Consider the following 25,497-nt stretch of genomic DNA (forward strand, 5'->3'; position numbering starts at 1 on the left):
CAGCTGTCAATCAGAATGATGCCAGAAGGCCTGTCCATCACGTCAGCAGAGGGAGCTGAATCCCTGGCAAAAGTGGTCCGTGACTGCTCTGTGCCGGGGAAGAACGGCGCCATGCACAGCAGGCAGGTAAACTGAAATTACCTGCCTGTTACTGCTTAGTTACATTTTCTGTTTTGTATAATGTCCCGGATACACCCTTTAAGATAGATTATTAATTACCGATCAGTGAGGGTCTGACACCCAGCATACTTACCGATAAGCACAGCTGCTCCCACTTTAACTGTACGTACACAATGTACAGAGCCTGAACAGCCCAGATAGGTACACTATTTAATGGCCTTTCTTGGATGCTACAGCTCAGCTCCTATTGCAGTGAATGTAAGTAGTTAAACTGCACCCAAGAATCGCCACTACATAACGTCCGGAGATGTGCTGCTCCTACTCCATACATTGTGTACCTCCTGAGACAATGACAGCTACAAAGAGCTGATCGGTGGGAGTACCAAGTATTGAACTCTCACCAATCTGATATTAACAATCAGGGAAAGATCATCAATATGAAAGTCCAGGATAACCTCTTTTATGGTTTGCAAAACTAAATTTTAATTCAATAAAGAATTCCTTTAAAGGGGTTGTATGGCCTTACACTACAAGTCTGCAGACTTGTGATTTCTCACATCGCAAGCATTGTGCACAGCGAGGATTCTCTGGTGTCTGTGCCAGGAGCTGATGGGCATGTGATCGCAAGTATACGGTATGCATACTGCCAGCCACATTTCGATAAGACTGTTTCTGGCCACACTCAATACACTTTCAAGGAGGGAGGCCGCGCCCATCTAATCAAAATGTGGCATATTACATACTTGCGGTCTCATAACCGCTGTTCCCTGAGCCAGGACTGGAGAATCCTCACAGTGTACAGTGTGCATGATGTGAAGATTCACCAGTCTGCAGTCATATACAGTGACTGCAGGCTTGTTAGCTTTAGACCGGACAACTTCTTTGATTGCTGGCCCATATTCCATTCATTGTACTCAGATACATATTCTAGATGTCCGAATATCTCTAATGTAGATCCTGTTGCTGCCATAGTCTGCCTTATACTGTATATTATCAGAGGTCAAGTACCGACTACCCCTTCTTTTTCTAATTTTTTTCGAACATTAACATGATTTAGTGTCTGAGTACATTTATATTGACTCCCTAAGGGCTGTCCCACACATCCAGATAATTCCGGTACCGGAATAAATCGGTACCAGAGTTATCCGTGTCTGTGTGCCTGGGAACTCACGTAGGCCATACGTGCGGCACACGTGTGCCGCCCATATGGCGAGTGGGTACCACACGGAGCGTGTGGTACCCACGAGTGTGGTACCCTGCATCGTGCTGAAGCCGCGATTCATATGTTCCCTGCAGCAGCGTTTGCTGCAGAGAAAATATGAATAGTGTTTAAAATAAAGATCTATGTGTCTGCCGCCCCCCCACCCCCTGTGCGCCCCCCCCCCCGCTGTTCAGAAAATACTCACCCGCTCCCTCGTTGGCTGTCGCTCCTTCCTGGTCTGGCCCCATCTTCTCCTGTATGCGGTCACGTGGGGCCGATCATTTACAGTCATGAATAGGCGGCTCCACCTCCCATAGGGGCGGAGCCGACTATTCATGATTGTAAATGAGCGGCCCCACGTGACCGCATACAGTAGAAGGCGCAGGGCAGAGAGGAAGGAGTGACAGCCAACGTGGGAGCGGGTGAGTATTTTCTGAACAGCTGGGGGGCGCACAGGGGGTGGGGGGGCGTAAGACACATAGATCTTTATTTTAAACACTATTATTCATATTTTCTCTGCAGCAAACGCTGCTGCAGGGAACATATGAATCGCGGCTTCAGCACCATGTGGGGGGGACAGCGCTTACTGTAGCGCTGTCTCCTGCACGCACACGGACCCCAGACGGAGAACGTCCGTGTGAGGTCCTTGTTTTACACGGACCCATTGACTTTAATGGGTCCGTGTAATACGTGCGCTCCCACGAACACTGACATGTCTCCGTGTTTGGCACACGGAGACCCGGTCCGCAAAAAATCAATGACATCTGAACAGATGCATTGATTTTAATGGGTCTACGTGTGTCAGTGTCTCCGGTACGTGAGGAAACTGTCACCTCACGTACCGGAGCCACTGACGTGTGAAACCGGCCTAATGTAGTGACACTGGCAACCCATTCCTGTAACTTGTCTCCTCTAAACATTGGAGATTAAGCTAGATTAGAAAATCGTCTCTGCCTTATGTCCTTCCGATCTTCACAGGTTTTGGGGGATTTTTCAGCTCAGCGGCATGTGCTTCAAGGGAATTGAATTGCACAGATGAAGCGCTGTTTCCAAAAACAGTCACTCCTAAAATGGTTTATTACTTTAGTAAACTGGTTTCAATTTTACTCCAAAATCAAAGTGCCAAAATCTATGTTATGCCTCATATTCATTTGAATGTGACTGAGGTGCAATACCAAATTCAGCCTAAAGACAAAGGTGGCGCTATTCTAGCAGGAAAATGACCAGAACAAATATTTGAATATTTCTAGCCAAACAGACTATCTATGTTGTTGAAACATGATTTATGAACTTGACTAATTAAGACAAAATTAATGTACTGTAGCTCATTCTTTTGTGCATTACGCTTTGTGATCCCACTGAACCTAGCTGTCCATCATGGGAATATTTTATTTTTACATAAACAAAAATAAAAATGTGCAGCAGGTCAGCCAAAAATGAATCATTTAGAAATATTAAGCATCCAGCAGCTTTTGATTTAGAATAGCTGTCCTTTGAGCAATATGTTCGCTATCATAGCAGCTGCCGGACAAATGAGCCAGTGCTAATGAATAAACTGGATCTTAGTATTAAAAGCTTGTGATGTGAACTGTATTTAAAATAATTATTAGAGTGCATTAGGCGACTTTTAAGTGATGCGGTCATTTATAAAGTCTCCTAATAGAAAATCACAGTCTTGTGATCGAGAAAATATTCTAGGTTTCATGGGAAATAGCGCTCCAGCCTCATGGACAAATGCTCAAAATATTTTACAGTCAATGCAGTACCTTAAAATTATCCAAGTTAAAGGGAAAATTATATCAGAAAATTACCTACTGTTTAAATTAGTAAAAAAAAACAATTTTTAAATTTTTTTTTGTTTATTAATTTTTCGTATCATGTTCATCATTAAAAGAAAAATAGAAATCTAATTTTTGCAATAGCCACTGCTTTTTGTTCTTTCGGGAAATGCATGGATGCATTAGCACTAGCAGCAATAAAAATAAAAAGGAAAAAAATAAAAAATTGCAGCAATTGTTTGATTCAGATCCCTTTTCACTGTGTTAAAGCACCTAATGAGCGTGTGCAATATTATTTGTGCAGGGAGAAGGAAGGAGCAGGGGGAGCTGTGACTTAATATATTGTGGTTGGGGGATCCTGTGGATTTATCAGCCATGTTTAGAGGTATTTTATGGCATTGTAGTCCTGACTGTGATGATAATGAGACTTCCGAAAAATCTGCTATAAAAAAACTGGATGTGTGAAATAATAAAATAGTCTCTGTGGCCAGTGTGATTTCTATTTATCATCAAAATAACTAATTTAAACAAAATATCTCAGGAGATCAGAGATCCATCTCCCTTTCTTTTTCCTGGCCTGTGTCTGGCAGTAAAACAACTGGCTGCAGCTGGAGTCTCCTTCCTCAGGGACGGTCTGCGTGAAAATGGCAAGATTTCACTTTTTTATATAGATTGTGATACTATTTATTTTTTTGATATGTTTATTATAAAAACCTGATTGAAGCAGGAGATCTCTCAGGACATGCACTTCCCTTTTTTTTTTCCACACACCTATGTCTGGCAGTAAAACAACTGGCTGCAGCCTGAGTCCCCCCCCCCTGGCTGGCCAATGTGAAAATTGCAAGATTTCTATTTTTTTAATACAGATTATGAAATATTTATTTTTTTATACACTTAATTTGAAAATCTGGTTTAAACAATATAATATTTTCTGAGGGTGCATTCCCTTTAACACTTTAAAATTTAAAATATTTGCAATTTAATCTACATCTATATTACAAAGCAATGCATAAGTGTAAAAAAATACAAGAATTACACAGAGAGAATTGGCATAAACAGTGGCTTGGCATTTTTTATGTTTTGCTACCTCACAACCTGGATTTTAACTCATGTCTTTGAGGGTTTGCATCAGTTCATGTAAAGAACATGCCTAAAGCTGTGAAACTTTGTTTTTCTTCTTATTGTGAAGCAAGCAGCAAATTGGACAAAATAGCTGAAAACTTCAATGTGCATAACAATTCACCCCCCTAAAGTCAGTACTTTGTAGAGCCTCTTTTTTGAGGCAATTACAGCTGTAAGTCACTTTGGATAAGTCTCTATGAGCTTTCCACATCTTGCCACTGGGCTGTTTGTCCATTCCTTATGGCAAAACTGATCTAGCTCCTTGAAGTTAGATGGTTTCCTCTGGGGAACAGCAGTCTTCAAGTCTGACCACAGGTTCTTAATTGGATTAAGGCCTGGGCTTTGATTTGGCCACTCTGAAACATTTACCCATTTTCTCTTAAACCATTCAAGTGTTTCTTTAGTGATATTCTTTGGTTCACTGTCTTGTTGGAAAGAGAACATCAGTCCCAGTCTCAAATCATTGACATAATGAAATAGGTTTTTCTCAAGAATATCCCAGTATTTCACAGCATCCATCATTTCCTTGACTCTGACCCTTTTCTCTGTCCTTACTGCCAAAAAACCTCCCCAAAGCATGATGCTTCCACAACATGTTTCACTGTGGGGATGGTGTCCTTGGGTGGATGAACTGTGTTGGTTTGGCACCAGACATAGCATTTACCTTAGAGGCCAAAAAGTTCAATTTTGTTCTCATCTGACAACCACAACTTATTCCATGCATTTGAGGAATCTCCTACACGTCATTTGGCAAACTCAAAATGAGCCTTACAATTTTTGTATATAAGTAAAGGCTTTTTTCAGTCCCAATTTCCAGTCCAGTCTCTGCTTTGAACTCTGCAGCCTCTTCAGTGTCACCTTTGGTGTCTTTGTAACCTCTATGATTAATGTCCTGGTTGTCCGGGCTGAGAGTTTTGGTGGCTGGCCCTCTCTTGGCAGGTTGCTTATGGTACCATGTCCTTTCTATTTGATGATAATGGATTTGATAGTGCCCCGTGGGATCGTTAGAGATTGGGATATTTATTTTATAACCCAACCATAATTTGTACTTCTCAACAACTTTGTCCCAGACTTTGTAATACAATATTGATCCCGCGCTTAAGGGTAAACCAGAAAAGAAATACTTCAAGTAGGTCTGGCTACACAGTACACCAAAGCCTCCACTTTTACTATGGTAGGTACCTGTGCAAATACCAACAAATCCCTCTGGCCAGAACACTAACACATCCATATGTTATTCTACTGCTACCAGCAGTAGGACTGTGTGTAGCTGCGAGCTTACCTGTGAGACATTGGTGCTGCAGCATGCGATGAACTTCCGTGTCTGCAAGGTGCCAGTCCGCTCTTTGGAAGCAAGCGTGCAAGGGCTATGGCAACATGTGCACCGAAAGGTGAGACGCAATATGCAGCTAGGGAAGCACTGGCCGGTAGCATCCCTAGGTATTGCGCGGGGCAAAAAGAAAGGTGGCTGATAGACTCCACCTATTTGTGATGTCACGTTTAGAATGGAGCGTAGAGGTGCTCAAAACAACAAGGGAACAGAGCTAACCAACGCGTTTCGAAGAGCCACGCTCTTCTTCCTGAGGAAGATGTGACTAATAAAAGTAACTACTAGCATCAGAAATTTTAAGGGGCTTCATTGGAAAGGTGAAGGGGTGAATACATATGCACATGCCAATTTTTAGTTCTATGATCACATAAATGTAATTTATGCCTACATTTTTCTCACGTCACTTCACCAACTTAGACTATTTAGTGCTGATGCATCACACACATATCGGACTACAAAACTATTTAAACACAGGATGCAATGTAAAAAAAGAGGTAAAAAAAGCATGGGGGGTAAATATTGTCACAAGTCACTGCATAAAATAAATTGTGCTGATTCATTGTATAAAGTGTTTGAAGCTTTATTTTTCTGTACTAGAATTCCAAATCCCAAACAATGGAGATGAAAGGAAAAATTTTGATTGTCTGCTGAGACCAATAGGGGACATAACTGCAGATAGACTTGTGCATCTCCCATTGAAGTCAATAAAAAAAAATTTAAAGTTTGCTTCTACTAAACGCAATTTTTTTTACTATCAGGCCAGAACCAGTATTATGGACAAAGGATGGTGGAGAACTTCCAGATCCAGACAGGATGGTCGTAAATGGACGTGAATTAACAATAACGTTCTTGAACAAAACAGACAATGGAACATATCGATGTGAAGCAACTAACACCATTGGTAAAAACAGCGCAGAATACATCTTGATAATAAATGGTAGGTTGACTTATTATTTTTCTTCATTATTTTAGACATACAGATGCGTCCTTCTTTATTTATTCTCCAAACTTGATGTATCCTAAGTTGTGTGGCCAAAGAATTTAAACACATATAAAAAAAAAATCTGTTGCATGGATTCTTAGATTTATGGAACACATCAACTATAAGATTCTGAATATTTTTTTTAAAAATCAACAAAGCTCAGATTTACTAATTGATTGTGACAAATGTCTCTGATGGATGTAAAAAAAACCTCACACATATGCGACTATATTAAAAAAAAAAAAAGAACCATAGTTTCCCATGTTAAAACAAACTTTCTACAGAAAAGAGTGAGATTATATTTAATTTGTTTCAAGACGACTTAAAGAAAAGTTAAGGTTGGACCCATCTGTATGAGCGTGACCATTCTGCATCATTGTGCTAAAAATACTGGGCCTCGTCTATTAAAGTTTTTGTAGAGGGATAGTGGCATATAATATAGTTTGAGTGCTGTAAAGTTACAAGAAAAAAAAATCATGACTGAGAATATATTTTTCATCTGTCTAATGCAGTGTGATTTAAGAATTGAGGCCATGATTGAGTAAACCTGGGTCTCTAACTTATTTGCTTTATCCAATTATAAAGAATTCATTAAATTTTTAATTGTCCCAAGTATTACAGTACTAATGGAACTTTACCAGAAAGTAATTTGTCATTAATTATCATTGTTTTATTAGCGACCATTGTTTTAGGGTTATGATAATTAACAAGTGAAAACTACTGGAGGAATGCACAAAATGGTCTTCAAGAAATAAAGATTGTCTGCATTTGTGTCAAGTGAGGAAAGGAATATTTGGATGCACTGAATAATTACATCAATGACCCTGATTTATTAAAAACTTTCACTCCAGAATTCTTTCCTAAATGCTTTGAAAAATCACAAAATTTAGGAGTAACTCAGGCTGCGTGACCACGTTCAGGATGGCCGGCGGTATCGCCGGAGCGGCGAAGCCGCTTGGCGCTAAGCCCCGCCCCCTTCTGGGACGCGATGATGCCAGATGTGTTAACTGTACACATCCGGGATACTCGCACCCCTCCCATAGGGCCCTGTGTAATGCCTTGCGGGGACGCTGCGTCCCCGCAAGGTGAACGGACATGCTGCGATCTGAAAAGACGCGCAGCATGTCCAGAGTCGCAGGGCCGCCACGTGCGGGTTTCCACGAATAGTGGACACGGGATTTCAAAAAATCCCCTCCACTATGCTGGAACATCTGGACGCTGCGTGTTTGATGCTGCAGCTCTGCGCAGCGTCAAACAAGCAGCGGTTACTGACCGTGGACACATACCCTCAGAGTTGAATATTGAATATTGGCATCTTCATGCCAGCTTCTCCCAGCTCTGCTTAAACGTGCGGAACTGAGGTGGGACAGCGGCGTGGAGACCATCCTCAAAAATCTTAATTTTTGTACGTTTTCCTTCACTGCGTTGTGAGTTTTTTCAGGAACATTACATATGCTTACATTTGTCCACTTTTATAGAATGGATTTTTTGATGGTTTGGTAACATTTTTCTTACTACTAAGCACTGCATACTCTTGATGAGCAAACAAATTTGAGTGGAATTTAATTCTACTCTAATTGTGCAACAAAAATCAGCAATTTTTTGTATTTCATTCCCACGTGGTTTGAGTAAAATGTGGACAGCAAAAAGTGAAAATAAAAATATTGATACTTATCTTACCACCTCTGCTAATTACTGTCACGCATTTTGTCCTTATCACATCTACTGATCCCTGCTGCTCGAACTGAAATCCCTGAGCCTCTCACACTAAGAAACTAAGGCTATGTGCACACGTTCAGGTTTTTTCGCATTTTTTTCACGTTTTTTCACTATAAAAACGCTATAAAAACTCATTAAAAATGCATACATTATGCATCCTATCATTTAGAATGCATTCTGCATGTTTTGTGCACATGGTGCGTTTTTCCCGCGAAAAAATACACATTGCGGTAAAAAAAGCAGCATGTTCATTAATTTTGCGGATTTTCCGCGTTTTTCCCGCAATTCTATTGCATTTGGAAAAAAACGCACAAAAAACGCGTAAAAAAAAAAATGTTGTGCATACCCATCAATATTTGCCTGTTCATCCAATAATATAATGTGTATGGAGATGCCTGCCAACTTATTGTCAAGGATATGTCGATTGGGCATTTCCAATTTTCATCTGCCTATCTCTGTTGTTCTCCAGGAGATAAGCCTGCCATTAATCATGTCTGTCAGTGGGTTTCTCATAGAGAACACTGGAGAGCATGGCCGATTGAGTGCTCCTGTGTATGGGAGAGTCAGCTAAGATGGCTGTCAGGTGAATGATTGACCAAAGCATTGTTCTGCCAGAAGCCTTCTAATATGTATGGGGTCTTTACTCTGCTCTGCCAAATGAGAATACATGATAGCTCAACATTCATGTAAATATGAGAGTCAGACAAGATAGCTGTAAACCAAATTATGTATTCTGAGAGAGCAAAGTGAAACCAGAAAGACTTAGAACAAGCACACACTAGGTTTGCATTGTAAAAAATATACTTATATTAATTAGTGGGCTTTTTACATTTGTCCAGCAATATGTAAGTGTTGTACTTGCAGAAGTGCTCTACTTATATAGGATAGTGTTAAAAAGGTCATCTATATTAGTATTGGGACAGTGGTGGTCTAAAACTTTGCACCTCACCAGTTAGCTGTTAACAGCTCAGACAAAATCTTGATGCCATCAAGTAGAATAGCCACTAAACAGTATGATGGAGCCATAGAGTCCCACTCTGTACACTGTACACATTGTCTACTGCAGGAACTGGTAACTCCTGATTGGTGTAGGTGCCAGTTGTTGAATTATTGATGATCTAGTAATTGTGTAAGAAAGTGGAAAAGAGAGTAGAAGAGTACAGTTGAAATTGATGCCTAGCTGAGTAATTGCAAGTGAACACCGCCATATGCTGGTCAAATGCGAAAGTGAAAGTAAAGAAAGAATTACACTACATGAAACCTAATAATGGATACCTATGTCTACAGAGGAGGAGATTAAAGATGACATCAGGTCACCTGTGTTGCAGAGACTAAATATAAAAGGTCGGGCAAGGCCGGAAAGGAGGAGTTGGAGACTAAACCTGTACTAGGACAGGTTAAGTGGCTGCTATGTGGGCTTACAGCCACCATTGCCACATAAGGGCCCAGTAGCAGTCAGATGCCAGAGAAGGCCGGAGCTGAGAGGAAGATCTATGGCCTGAGCTATGAGAAATATTGGTGAAATAAGCTGATAGGAAGACCCGGGACTATAAGCAGTGCCAGTATAAGATCCGTACCCTGTTCCAGTAGAAGACTGTAAGTGGTGCCAGTAGGGGATCCTTACCCCGTGCCAGTAGAAGATTTGCACCCAGCACCAGTACAATATTCATACCGCATGCCAGTATAAGACCATGACTAGACCCGAACCAGGCTCGGGAACAATCTGGTTGTAGCGGAGGACTGTCCCTGTGAATCACTACTTCAATCATGGACATACGGTACAGGGTGTGGTCTGGGATTGTGCTTCAGGGAATAGAGATGACCAGCACAACGAGCAAACTGTATACCCGAGTGCCGTACAAATCTAGGACTTGCGACTAAGCAGGAAATTCCAATGACCCCTGCTATGGCCAATGTAATCATAAGAGGTGTTTACAAAGACTAAAAAATAGAAGGGCCTAGTACTAAGAGTGAAGCCTATTGAGTTGAGACATAAATACATTACCAGTTGTTTAACTGCTAGTTAACAAGAACAGTTTATGTAATAGAACATTGCATAGATGTTGTATCTTGTTGCATTGTAATCATACAATACTGCACAGACCCTTTACTTTAAGCTTACATTGTAGAGCATAATTTCAGGTATATATATATATATATATATATATATATATATATATATATATATATATGTATATATATACACTCACCGGCCACTTTATTAGGTACACCTGTCCAACTTCTTGTTAACACTTAATTTCTAATCAGCCAATCACATGGCGGCAACTCAGTGCATTTAGGCATGTAGACATGGTCAAGACAATCTCCTGCAGTTCAAACCGAGCATCAGTATGGGGAAGAAAGGTGATTTGAGTGCCTTTGAACGTGGCATGGTTGTTGGTGCCAGAAGGGCTGGTCTGAGTATTTCAGAAACTGCTGATCTACTGGGATTTTCACGCACAACCATCTCTAGGGTTTACAGAGAATGGTCCGAAAAAGAAAAAAAATCCAGTGAGCGGCAGTTCTGTGGGCGGAAATGCCTTGTTGTTGCCAGAGGTCAGAGGAGAATGGGCAGACTGGTTCGAGCTGATAGAAAGGCAACAGTGACTCAAATCGCCACCCGTTACAACCAAGGTAGGCCTAAGAGCATCTCTGAACGCACAGTGCGTCGAACTTTGAGGCAGATGGGCTACAGCAGCAGAAGACCACACCGGGTACCACTCCTTTCAGCTAAGAACAGGAAACTGAGGCTACAATTTGTACAAGCTCATCGAAATTGGACAGTAGAAGATTGGAAAAACGTTGCTTGGTCTGATGAGTCTCGATTTCTGCTGCGACATTCGGATGGTAGGGTCAGAATTTGGCGTAAACAACATGAAAGCATGGATCCATCCTGCCTTGTATGGAGCATCTTTGGGATGTGCAGCCGACAAATCTGCGGCAACTGTGTGATGCCATCATGTCAATATGGACCAAAATCTCTGAGGAATGCTTCCAGCACCTTGTTGAATCTATGCCATGAAGAATTGAGGCAGTTCTGAAGGCAAAAGGGGGTCCAACCCGTTACTAGCATGGTGTACCTAATAAAGTGGCCGGTGAGTGTATATATATATATATATATATATATATATATATATATATATATATATATATAATATACACTTTTAAATAGATTTCCCTTCTGTGTTAATCAAATAGAGTTGGTAAAGTACCACCGTCTCCTCATTGTCTGTACTGTTGCATCCTAGTAACCTGCTTATGATTGCATAATTTGCATAATTGTCCTCGATTTCAAGATAGCAAAAAGCGCTGTAGTGTTCACTTGGTGCAATAAACATTTGTTTGGAACTTGTCCCATATGTTTCCCAATGTTTGTATCCAAGAATAATCTAAATATTGTCATGCTATTTATGGCTCTCCTAGTAGTGAAGCTCTAACCTGCAGAATATTATTTGAACAACTGACTTACCTAAACTTCAAAAAATTTTCATAGAGATAAAAATGCCCTCTGTGTGAAGAATTTTGCAGCTATTAGTTTCATATTATGCCAGCAGGTACCCCAAAAGTGAAATTTTACATGCATATAAAGCAGGGAAAATAAGTAGTTGATACACTGCTGTTTTTTCAAGTTTTCCCACCTACAAGAAAAGGAGAGGTCTGCAATTTTTAGGTACACTTCAACTGTAACAGACAGAATCTTAAAAAAAGTCCACAAAATCACATTGTATGATTTCTACATAATTAATTTTCATTATGTTGCATTAAATAAGTATTTGATAAAATAGAACTTAATATTTGATACGGAAGCATTTGTTTGCAATTAGAGAGATCAGATGTTTCCTGTAGTTCTTGACCAAGTTTGCACACACTGCAGCTGGGATTTTGGCTAAGTCTTCTATACAGATCTTCAACAGATCTTTCAGGACTGTCATTAGGCATGAGTTTCAGCTCACTCCAAAGATTTTCTATTGGGTTCAGGTCTGGAGATTGGTTGGGTCACTTCAGGACCTTAAAATGCTTCTCATGGAGCCATTTTGTAGTTGCCCTGGCTGTGTGTTTTGAGTTGTTGTCATGCTGGAAGACCTAGCCATGACCAATCTTTAGTGATCTTACTAGAGAAGGAGGTTGTCTGCCAAAATGTCACGATACATGACTCTATCCATCCTCCCTTCAGTCATCCTGTCTCCTTTGCAGAGAAGCGCCCCCAAAGTAAGATGTTTCCCCCACCATGCATCATGGCTGGGACAGTGTTCTTGAGGTTGTACTCATCCTTCTTCTTCTTGAAAACACAGTTAGTGAAGATGATACCAAAAAGTTATATTTTTGTCTCATCTGAGCACATGACCTTCTCTCTTGATTCTTCTGGATCATCCAGATGGTAATTGACAAATATTAAATGGGCCTGGACATATCCTTGCGTGAGCAGGGGAAGTTTGTGTGCCCTGCAGGATTTTAATCCATTAAGGCATAGTGTGTCATTAACAGTAATGTTTGAGACTGTGGTCCCAGTTCTCTTTAGGTCATTGACCAGGTTCTCCCATGTAGTTCTGGGCTGATTCTTGACCATTCTTACTATCAACCTTACCCCACCAGATGAGATTCTGCAAGGAGCCCCAGACCAAGGAAGATTGACAGTCATCTTGTGTTTCTTCTGTTTTCTGTTTGCCTATTGTCCTGTAGATCATCCCAGCCTTGTGTAAGTCTACAATTTTGTCCCTGCTGTCCATAGACAGCACTTTGGTCTTGGCCATGGTGGAGATGTTGGAGTGTGATTGATTGAGCGTGTGGACAGGTGTCTTTTATACAGGTAACATATGCAAACAGGTGCCATTAATGCAGGTAATGAGTGTAGAGTAGGGTGAATCTTAAAGAAAAACTAACAGGTCTGTGAGAGCCAGAATTCTTGCTGGTTGGTAGGTGATCAAATACTGATTTCATGCAATAAAATACAATTTAATTATTTTAAAAAATTCAGATTTTTATTTTTTGATTCTCTCAATTGAAGTGTACCAACGTTAAAAATTACAGACCTCTCCATCCTTTGCAGGTGTGAAAACTTGCAAAATTGACAGTGTATCAAATAATTACAGTGATGTGAAAAAAATGTTTGCGCCCTTCCTGATTTCCTGTTCTTTTGCATATTTGTCACACTTAACTGTTTCAGATCATCAAACAAATGTAAATATTAGACAAAGATAACACAAGTAATCACAAAATGCAGTTTTTAAATGAAGGTTTTTATTCTTAAGGGAAAAAGAAATCCAAACCACCAGGCCCTGTGTGAAAAAGTGATTTCCGCCTAAACCTAATAACTGGTTGGGCCACCCTTAGCAGCAACAACTACAATAAAGCATTTGTGATACCTGGTAATGAGTCTTTTACAATGCTGTAAAGGAATTTTGTCCCACTCATCTTTGCAGAATTGCTGTCATTCAGCCACATTGGAGGGTTTCTAAACATGAACAACCATTTAAGTTCATGCAACAGCATGTTAATCGAATTAATGTTAGGACTTTAACTAAGACTCCAAAGTCTTTATTCTGTTTTTCTTAAGCCATTCAGAGGTGGACTTGCTGGTGTATTTTGGATCAATTTCCTGCTGCATAACCCAAGTGCGCGTCAGCTTGAGGTCACAGATGGCTGGATATTCTCGTTCAGGATTTTTTGGTAGACCATGGAAATCATAGTTCCATTTTTTATGCAACTTTTCAGCAGCGTTTTTACAGTACCAGCAAAGTCTATGAGATTTCAGAAATATCATGCACACAGCTTGTTTTTGTTTTGTCCTGAGTATTTTGTGCTTTGCTTGGTTTTTGCAGAAAAGAGGATGTCACTTCTTTTAGCGTTTTTCAGTGTTTTACACCCATTGAAAGTCATGGGTGGTGAAAAAAATGCTGAATAAACGCAGGTATTAGGTTTTGCTGCATTTTTTTGTGCCAAAACCTTAAGAAGTAGAGTATTTTTTTTCTCACTATTTTTTTCGTCACTAAACTTTATCAGCATGCATGAGACAAATGTAGCATGAAAAAGGGAGCAAAAACTGCACAAAAACAGCTAAAACAGCAAGAAAATTAACAAGAAAAATCTACTCTGCAGCTCCTTCGCTACCAAGAGAGCAGGTTTTGCTGCAGAAAAAAATGCAGCAAAAATGCCACTTGTGAACATAGCCTGAAAGGAAACTGGGCCGTAATATTCAATATATATTTATTTATTATATTTGTTTTAATGAAAAAATTTACAATAATTTACTTAAGTGAAAAAAAAAATCAATGATAACTAGAATGACAGCCTCTGGCAGGTTTTCTTTAACTTTGACAATCTTAGCTCCGTTATATTACTTTGAAACCAAGTATAAAAATTGCTTTGCTTCGTGATTTGATCTTTTTATCCCTGTAAAAAAAAAATCCCGTCTCTATATTCTTAGAGTCGCTGTTTATAATTCAAGAGGAAAATGTGGAGGAAGAGTGAACCTACTTATTAATTCCTAGCAGCGGTGGAAGTTACTATAACACTAAACAGTAGCAGGAGTTACAATGGACTGACAGTGCGGTGAAGCTTTATAGCTCAGCCCTATTGTCTCCGAGCACAGCTGTGCCTGTGTACATCAGAGGAGGGGAAATCTGTCTAATTGTACAGCGTAATGTACAACTTGCGAGAAGAAAGCCATTGGATCAGTGTTTGCTTTATGACTAGATATTCCGTATTACTGCCGGAAAGTAATTGCAAATTCCGACCGGTACACAAAATGCCGTAATGCGGGTGGAAAATATGAAGCTTAGATTTATCATCGCAAGAGTTCAATATATAACTGATTTTTTCCCCCCATTTTTTAATTTTATAAATCTCTTGCTGCCTTAGCGTGAAGGAGAATGGAAAGACATTGATAAATGTCTCGGCGAGCATAGAATAGCGTATTGTAGAATTTATTTCCAGATCACCTCCTTTTAGACTGAGCGGCTCAGATAAATGTTCATTTGCACTAATGCAGAGGTGACATGCTGCGGTAACAACCAGCGGACGACATCAGTTTGTATTTCCTATTAATATCCTGCTAGAAACGTAATATTGCAGGTCACATTTTCAATCTGAATCGTCTCATTTGAAAGTTGGAAAGCTAACTATGAATTATTTATCAAGTTCAGATCTGCAGCTGTGCCAAGGTCCCTATGAAGAGCGTTGCCTAACGAACCTAATCCATGTTGTGCCATCTTGGTCTCTGTGTGAGAAGCACTGCTGAAACTTCGTATGCGGTTATTCATCAGTCACTGAGTAAATTGTTAACAAATGGACTTCAAAGTTGGTTTTCCTTGGAGGAGCATAAAAAAAGCATAATTGATTGTAAAAAGCATGATACATACAACCAATACTCGGCATTCTTATCACCCACCATTCATAGGCTGAGATGGGATTATCAGCATCAATGTCAGCTCCATCTTCAACCTTCAATCATTCTCATCAATCAGAGGGTTGTCCAGTAAAGATACTGTAACTCCTGTTCCAGATGCTCCTACACCAGTAAATTGTTCTCACAAATTGCAGATCTTCTGAAACTTGCCTACACCATTCACTGGGAAGCAGACCTGGCTGCTACCATTACAGTCAGTCCCTGGCAGCCCAGCTCCACCTCCTCTTCTACTCCTGACCCAGCTCCTCTGCTCCTCTCCCTGTCAGAGACTTTTTAGTGATGTAGAATTGTAGTTCTAACGATGACTCATGCATGGAAAAGAGACTTCATGTTACTACTGTAAGGGTTTACAAGGATTTTTGTGTGCCCTAAACTCGTCCCGGTTAAGTATTAAGGTTGTACATAATATTAGGCATATTTATGTGACATGTATAGTATTCTAGCTGCTGCTGCACAATGTATATTGCTGCATTATAGGGAAATTTCAGTTCTCACGTCCGTCCACTAGATGGGGGCACAATAGTACATTAGCACACAGGGGTGTAAATAGTTAATTATAGGCGGGATTTGCAGTGGTTAAGTCAGGATGACTTCCTGAGTAAGTTAGTTGGGGCCGGGGTGCCCATAGAGCTCGGGTGGGCTTAAGGACCGGGCGACACAGCAAACCACACAACGTTTAAGAGGTGAAGTGCCCAACCATCCACAGTAGCAGGCTAGGATAGCAACAGGCCGCAACAGAGCTGGAACACAGTCTGGGAACAAGGAAAGGACAGAAGTGCAGATGAAGCAGCAGTGGGACCACAGAACTGAACTAAGGACAAAAGGCAGGTCCGGGATAGTACACGGGATGCAGGTCGCTCAGAAATGTGGCGGGTCATCGCATGGGCTGATGCCCTTAAATCTGATGCGAAATGGATAAGGGAACCCACATGATCAGAGTGTTTGCTAAAGGAGGATGCTGTGTTACCGCAGGAGGCGGTGGGACCCGTAGTGTACTAGCAGACGTATGACAAGAGACAGAGAGAGGAAACGTTGTGAACTGTGTGAAAACTGATGCTATTGTTGTCACTGACCAGGATGAGCTGTGTGAAAGAAAAAGTAAAGTTCCAAGTTTTAAGTATGTATTGGACTCTGTCTCTCATTGTGCAATAACACAAGCAGTGGAGCCTAAGCAAGCCCAATGGAACCCTGAGGGTGAAGAAGGCATAACTGAAGGTATGCTGACAGTGGGACAGTGTTTTCATGTGATGGGAGGCCAGTGAGCGTTACTACACATAGTCAAAGCGATGACTACTGCCCTGGCACTCTCTCACACTACATAGAGCTTAGAAGGAGCCCATTTTTAGTCATGTGATGTGATAGACTTAATGTAAAAGAGAAGAATTAACTGGGTAGAGAGGCAAAATGAGCAATTGTAAGTACACAGTGCTATAAAATATTATGACTGCAATATATTAGGATAAAAACTTTGATGGGAGTGCTTCTTTAACCTGCATATATGGGGTTATTCTGAAGTTTAATTACATTCTGCCCAGTGCCTTCACTGAAATGTACTGAGAAGAAACTAACTTGATCCACCCGGCAGCCTCCCACTTTCAGTCATATAGGTGCAGCCAGCGTAGTTTCAGTCATTGCTCAGTATACTGTAAGTGGTGGCTGAAACCACGCTCCAACACTGACTGACAGCTGGCTCAGCACTGATGCATTTTACAACCAGCTGTTAGTCAGTACCGGGGCATGGTTAAAAGCTCATTTCCTCCCAGCAGCAGAGTTCTCAGTGTGGGTGCCCCTGCGTGGTTACAGTTCTTATCCTCCTGGCAGCTGGGCTCTGTGCTGGTGCCCTGGTATGGTTACAGTTCATTTCCTCCTGGCAGCAGGGCTCTTAGTGCTGGTCCCCTGGCATGGATACAGTTCATTTCCTCTCAGCAGCAAGGCTCTCAGTGCTGGTGCCTCTGCAGGGTCATAGTTAATTTCCTCCTGGCAGCATGGCTCTCAGTGCTGGTGCCCCGGCATGGATACAATTAATTTCCATCTGGCAATGGGGCTCTCAGTGCTGGTGCCACAGCATGGTAACAGGCCTTTTCCTCCGGCAGTGGGGCTCTCAGTGCGGGTGCCCCGGCATGGATACAGTTCATTTCCTCTCGTCAGTAAGGCTCTCAATGCAGATGTCAGCCCGCATCAGATTACTATTAGCCTGCATATTAACCCCATATCTGCAGGTTAATAGCAATTTTTGATATGACAGGTTCCCTTTAAAATTTCCTACATTGCACAATATGAAAAATGATAACGTGTAATATTAGGAAACATTTTGTTGCTTGCAGGCCTGTATTATGAAGTGAAGTGGATGCTAAATGTGACTTCTTGTACCTATTACCAGAATCCTTTGTGTTATCTCGGTATTTACTAATCAGAAGCTGGCTGAGCGGGCTTAATAAGTGCACATAAACAAGCTCTTGATTCCTTATCCAGTACTGTTTCAAGGATGAGCACCACTTACCGACCAGCAGCATAGCAGCATTTCGGAGCCAGTAACACTCTGAAGGATCATTTCAGAGGGTTTTTTTTAGGCTTTATGGATTTAGAGTTATGGTTAAAAACTATTCCTGGAAAAGCAGTATAAAGAAAAACACATACAGTAGCTAGAGTTTTATTCCCGGGTATAAGAAGCTTACTTGCTACAGAGTTGACAAAAGTTTAGTCATTAGCTGAACCAAACACAGGCATGTAACAGGTGTGAGGCCGGGGATACAGGTATTATGTATATATTTATTTCTTTATGTATATATTTATTGTTGGGTTTTTTTTGCATCCACCACATATGGAGTTCCTACATCTTAAAGGAGTGGTTCGAAATTCAAAGTGATATTCATTCTAAATCAATGTCTATATAGTTCCATAATATAAACTATTTTCTAATTTACTTGAATTAAAAATTCCCTATCCTTCCAAAACTACACTATCTGTTTTTCATTTTTTTTTCCTTTTCCTGTTTGACATCTCTTCATTGAAGAAGCAAAGTGCATGCTGGGATACTGAAACGAAGTGTCATGGGGGGGCAGAGTCTGTGGTCACTGTTACAGCCCCTGTTTCCTCCCTGAAACAAAGCATCATCACTCATGCTCATTTTAGGGGCTGGGCTAGTCCTTGCGTGCTGTGAACTGTGCGATGTGCACAATGACAGCGCACGCTGTGTTGCCAGCTCAGATCAGCAGTAACGTGTCGGTTTCAGAATACCCAGTGTTCTTTTCACTTGTTTGCTACTTTATCAAATAATTTCAGCTCTTCATTCCTCCCATCCTCTTTTCACACACATCACGATTTGTCTGCAGCCTCATTCTCCGCGTGTTCCCACTTCTTTTCTTGTTTTTTACAGCACATTAGCTCTTTTATTTTCCCCTTCTGTCTTTGTCCCAGTCTTATCCTCAAAAACAACCCATCTGTATTTTACTTAAAAACCTTATTTCTCATATTATATCAGCCGTGTACATTTAAGCAGAGCACTGTGGGAACTAAAGGAAAAGAAGTCAGCATGATTGGTATTAGAAACAGCCCAGTATGTCTTCCCTTCTATCATTCCTCCTTAGAACATTTTTAAAGGGAATCTGTTACCAGCGTTATACCACACAATCTGAGGGCAGAGATAGAGACCCTGATTCCACTGATGTGTCACGTGGGCTGTTTGCTGTAGCTTTGACACAATCATTGTTTTATCAGCAGGAGATTATCCCTAGAGTACTAGTAAACTTGCTGCCATGTAGTTCTCCATATTCATGAGCTCTATATAGCCCCGTACCCTCCTAATTGTCAGCTTTCTGCCTATGCACAGTGCACACCGAAGGTTGCCAATCAGTGATGTGGGCAGGGTTATACAGAGCTCAGTATTCAGAGAACTGGTAGATCTGCAGTACAGAAAAAAAATGATTTTATCAAAACTGCAGCAAGCAGCATAGAAAGTGATACGTCGCTGGACTCAGGATATCTGCTCCTTATCATGCTGCTTGGGTTGCGAAAGCCTAAAGACAGATTTCCTTTAAAAGGTTATTCCCATCTCTGCATGTTATGGCTTATTGTAGGATATGTTATCATCATTGAGGGGACGTTCTGTGGAACCTCCACTGACACTGAGAACAGGAAGATTGAAACCCTGGTTCAGCAATGCTTGCTTTTTTATGCTTTTTCCATGCAAATGATGTTGCTTGCGGTGCAACTTCTCAGCCTAGCTCCCTGTACAGCTGGGTAGGCAATGCTGCTGTGCGTGGAAAATGACCCCTGAGGAAGCATTTGCGAAACGCATGCCAGGTGCATTTGTAGTGTGAGCATCTTTCACATTGGCAGCCAGGATGTACACTATTATATTCTTATATCGATTGACTTTTTTCAGTTTTCTTCTGACATGCCATTCTTATTTCCATTGGGCATTATCAATTGATTACGCATTATCTTTTATACTTGGATTATTACTTTCAGGATCTTTGCTTTACACCCCAACACGAGTCAATGTGGTCCTCTCTGTTGGGACAATTACAATTATTAACTTTTTTGACTTTTATTCAATTTTTTGCAATAAGATATTTATTATTTCGATTAATTTTTCCCTGCCTTTCACTTTATCATTATCAGTCCCATTCCTGTGCATGAACAATCCATATGAAGGTCACTACAGATACTGTATTTTCAGAATCTATTGGAGTCGGAGTGGTTGTACCTCTTGTAAAGTGATGGAATATCCTACAAATATGCATTTAATTACTGAGATGGAACTGCCTCTATAAAAGAATCCTACGTAAAGTAGCCTAGCGAGCGACCGCTGAACTTTTTCTGCGTGACCGCCCTATCATTACATGCAGTTTTATGCACAAAGATGCATTGTTGAATTTGTATCTAACCTACTAATAAAAGATCACAGATTCATACACTTTTAATAGGTTAGAGCTTGTAAAAAACTTTGTTTTTTTAACCACAAGCTACTCCTCTAAATTCAGAAGCACATGGCCATAGGTTATAATAACAAAACAGCCAAAAACGCAATCAAAGGACAGCACTGACAAGACCGATAAATAATAGACTTGCTACATTTTAGGGTATAAACAATTAACGCGGCAGCGGAGCGCGGCTTTCTGAACCCGTCTTTGTTTGCTTGTTTTTGTGCTGATTTTATTCAGAAGTCTAATAAATTATAGACCGACGCGACTCTCTCTTCACATTCCAGAACATTCTGTTAGTTTTTGACAAATGAAAAGTGAGAAACGAGCGGAAAATACTGTGCATATTGTTTGATCTCTAGTTGACTAATCTGGATTCGGAATTTCACATACTGTAGAACAAGGTCATCGATGAGCGCTTTTTTTTTCAGGTGCACCTGAGAGATGAAAGGCAATATTCTTTTTTATGTAGTGGCGCAGATAATAATAATAGTTGAAATCGATACAGATATGAGACGAATGATTACAATTCGCCCGTAACTGTTACTTTCCACTGTCGTCAAAACAGTCAGCAATATTATTTCCATTTTTCATTGATGGAGGGGGATGGTATAGTAGCGAGGGGGAGAGGTGACCGTAAAAGAGCTTATGTATTTTTGGTGGAGTGGAAGAGATCAAACTGTTAGAATTCTCCGTGCTGCATTTGCAGAATCGATACTACGGCCGCTACTTTCATTTGTCTTGGCTTTTATTGATACTAATAAATGTCAAGAAAACACTCTCCGAAACAAGAAGGTGTTCACAAAGGCAGAGATTATGGCAACAGCACAATGCTAGGAATTGTTGCTTTGCTGGATATACATTCATAATATTTAACGGAAAATGAGCCCTTGTCCTCCATTACAGTCTAATTGACTGATTCAGATAGTGCAAATATACATCATGGGAAGGATTATGTTCTGCAGCCCCTCACTGGGTCGTTACCACCTTGCGTTGCTCATTCATGATTTCTGCGAAGATTAAATTATTTTTTGTAGTGCAATTAAAGTTTGACTTTTACGCATTTTCAGCAGTGCGGGAAAAAAGTTTAACAGCTTTTGTTGATTTTTTTTGCAACAAATATATGCAATATTTCTGTTTCCAATCATTTTACATTATACAGCGCCAAACTGTTGAAAATTTCATAATTTAGAAACAAATTATACTTTTTTTGCACCACTGTAAATAATTCAGGATTTCGTCCATAATGTGCTTTCATGATTGATAGTTGGCATTAAAGATTTTGGTAACTTTATTAAAGGGGCTGTGAGGCAGTGATGGGGATCATATGCGAGGGTCGATATGTGTCCCCCAGGATGCGCATAGAAGTGCATTGAGGTCGCAGGAGTGCATTGTAGTCACAGGCATAGCTGTGATTGCAGTGCAAAATAAAAGGAAGCTTTTTTCTTAGGGAAGCTATTTGCCCAAGGCAGATTTAAGAAAACCTGCCAAGGGCTTTTATTTTTGGAGAGGATTACAGGATGGTAATGTGGCGGCTCGCTCCCTCCTGGCCAGGTCTTACAAGTGGCCTATGACCACAGATTCCTTGTAAAAACCCTGCAGCAAAGGGTTGGGTGTGTCAGTCTTGGTTTGCAAAATCGCAGAGCCGGATGCTCTGCAAATCTTCAGCTGGTGTGAGGCAACACGGAACCTTGTACCCCTCAGCATGACACATCGGTGCAGTCGCCCACAGCAATCGGTCTTGGTTATGGACAACCTTGTTTCCCGGCTGAGATCCGGAGGTTACCTTTTGTGTTCCAGTTGTAAGTTTCTTTGGACATTAAAAGACATTTGTTTTGAACTTTCCTGTGGTCACTGCCTGACTGTCACACTGCACCAACCCCACTGCACTACAGTGCTTTCAGGGATTATGGATGATTTTACACTGGCCAAGTATGAATGGGTTTTTCTAGGAACATTCAATTCCTATGGAAACAGGGAGTCAATTGCTCAGTGAATGAGCTAAATGCTTAAGCATCATCATTCTCAGCAGCACATCATCCTGTGTAAGCAGAACATGTGCTGCAGAAAATAATAACTGTCTATACTCACAAAAAGACCTAGTACTGATTGTTCTGAGAGCTGCGGAAGCATGGGTGGGCTGTCTAAAAAGGATATTAAACTGCAAATCATCTTACATTAGGCAATTAGTGGTTAATTGGCAAGTCTAACTGCAACCTTATCAGCTTGATGAGGCTCAGACTCTCGACAGCAATGAGGAGATTGCAGCCCGATCAGACGTCTAATTGGCAGAGCCAAATAATAATGGCCTACTCTAAGGACTCTCCTTTAATATAGCTACAGGGTGTGACTTATATGAATTTAATATACCATGCGGTATATTGGTTAACAACATTTCTGGAGCAGACAAAGATTTGAACATGTAATGGAGCACACCCACACAGTCTCATCCATTTCCTGAAAGGGGTTAAACATGTTCTGTAATCTAACTGAAGGTGCAGCTACAGGAAGAAAATGAACTTATATTTTCCATGCAGAAAGCGCACAGCACACAGCTCACTGAGATCGCACCCCCTACCCTGTACACAAACACTACAGAGCAAGGTGCCAGTTAAAGGAAATCTGTTAGCAGGTTTTTTCTACTACATAATACAGAATCATGAAGTAGGCCAAGAGAAGCTGAATCCAGTGATGTTTCTCTTAGATTACTGGGTGCAGCCATTCTAACATAATCAGAGCTTTAAAATGTAACAATTCAGCAGAGCTGAGGAAGCTAACTCCGCCCCCTACAGGCTCTACATGCATAAAGTCCATAAACAGTGAGGTGCTTATCACAATAGGGGGCGTGGCAGGACTAGGAGGCACACGCCCCTATGTCCCAGCAATGATAATCTCCTGGTACTAAAACAATTATACCAGCAAGCAAAATCACAGAGCTTGATGAGAAAGGAATCACTGGAATATGTGTTTTAACCCCCTATAGTATGCTGTCTTCAGATTACATAGCAAAGACCTGCTGACAAATTTCCTTTAAGGAGCAGTGGCAGTGATTACAGTGTGAGCAGTTGCAAGGAGAAAGTAGCTTTATTTTCTCCCTGCAGCCGCACTTCAATTAGACTGCTGCACATGTTTAAATAGGTATTTACCTGCAGATTTCCAATATGTTTGCAAGTAAATACCATTTTTTTATTTGCTTACATTTTCCTTTTAAGCAAGTGTCTGCAATCCCTGTCTGGGAAAAATGAAATTGTAAAATTACAAAAAAAAGCAAAAAACTAAGAAAAAGAAGTATAGTTTAGTTTGTTTACATTTATAGTTTGCAGCACCAATAAGTTTCCTTTTATTTCATTGAACTCACCAATAATGTGACATTGTCCTGCTGCAATCATACAGTAGGTTTTTTCCTGAGATGGTGAACTGCTGATATACATCATTTTGTTGTTTAGCATGCAGAGATGAAATTAAATGTTACTTGTATGAGTGTATACTAATTCTTCATAACTCCTAGGTACAATGTTATTTCTTCACTTTGTGTTAGGAGTCATATACTGGTTCTTTGTGTGTAGAACAGCAAAAACTAAGGGTATGTGTCCATGGGCTGGTTTACAACCAGATTAGCTGTGGATGGAACGCTGCATACAACCACAACATTCAACCAGCAGCGTCCAGATGTCACAGCGTAGTGGAGGGGATTGTGTGTAGTGGAGTGTGTGCGAACACACACTCGCCGGCCCAGCGGCGCTTCTTTTTAGAACGCATCATGTCTGTTTACCTTGCGGCGACGCTCCGTCACCACAAAGTAAATCACAAGGCCCTATGCATAGGGTGTGGAGATTCCTGATGTGTGCAATGAACACATCCGGAATAACCACGCTTTCAGAAGGGGGCAGAGCGGGTTTTCTGCTCAGTCCAATGCACCGTAAATCTGGGCAGTGGACACGCACCCTAAAGGTCCCTTTATATTGACCAACCTGCTGTACGATAGGAATGCCAATTGGTAATGTTTTCCTGATAGGCAGTCATTTAAATGTTTGTTTACATAGACAACAGTAGACGATGCACACTGAATGATCTATACCAGATCGCTTAGTGCATGTAGGCTGCAATTGTTCTCGGCGGTGTGAGTCCTGTTTGTGCAGAATGGTGCACCGCTGAGAACTATGATCTTCCGTGCTGCATAAAAGTGTTTGGCTCATTCATTAGGTGATTAGCAGTCTGTTTACATGACATGGTAATCGCGAAACATGATTATCTTGCAGTGTAAAGGCCCCTTAAGGTGCAGACAACTCATGCTTTGACAACTGTAGATGAACGTTGTACAGTCTGCTTGTACAGCGTAGGTAGAGGTCAAAGATCAAGGTTGCCACCTGAAGATTGTATAAAATTACTGCGTAAAATTGATAATCAAGAAAAAGTTACCAAGGACCAATCTGATCATACTTATGAATCTATAGGACTTTGTTGACTTGTATGGGACCTCTCGAATACAACCAACAGAGGGGAAACAAAGAGAGGGAGAGAAAGGTCACCCCCCCCAAGGTGTCTGAGAAAGCCTAATTCATTTTCTTCATTGAAACATAACTGTGTATGTGTGTAAGGAGTTCATTAGAAATACAGGTGAAATAATTTCCTGAAATTCATTTGATTCACACAGCAGATTTGATTTGGTCCCAATAAATTTGGACGGAATCAAAAGTACCACCAAAAGATGATAATTAAGCTCTGAAGTCTCTTGAGACCCCTAAAGTACAATAAATAGAGAAAAGGGAAAACATTAAAAATGATAAAATATTATCTCACCTTTCCTAGGCCCATCACTCACCTGTCCTGCCACTGCAGATCCTGGTCATCTGCTTGTTGCGTGTGGTCTTCAGATCTTCTAATGATGACTTAGCCTCACATGATCACATGCGGT

The 25,497-nt window shown here is 40.8% G+C and overlaps 1 protein-coding gene across 2 annotated transcripts in view; it reads left to right on the plus strand.

Moving 5' to 3' along the window:
* CADM2 (cell adhesion molecule 2) overlaps positions 1-25,497 on the plus strand; it is a 784,471-nt gene that overhangs the window by 590,740 nt on the left and 168,234 nt on the right. For both annotated transcript variants that reach the window (XM_077294078.1, XM_077294076.1), the window contains exon 7: positions 6,310-6,488. In XM_077294078.1, the coding sequence (XP_077150193.1) occupies positions 6,310-6,488 (179 nt within the window). The remainder of the gene's footprint in view (positions 1-6,309; positions 6,489-25,497) is intronic.

Source organism: Ranitomeya variabilis, chromosome 3 (assembly GCF_051348905.1).
Source record: "Ranitomeya variabilis isolate aRanVar5 chromosome 3, aRanVar5.hap1, whole genome shotgun sequence".
Classification (NCBI taxonomy): Eukaryota; Metazoa; Chordata; class Amphibia; order Anura; family Dendrobatidae; genus Ranitomeya; species Ranitomeya variabilis.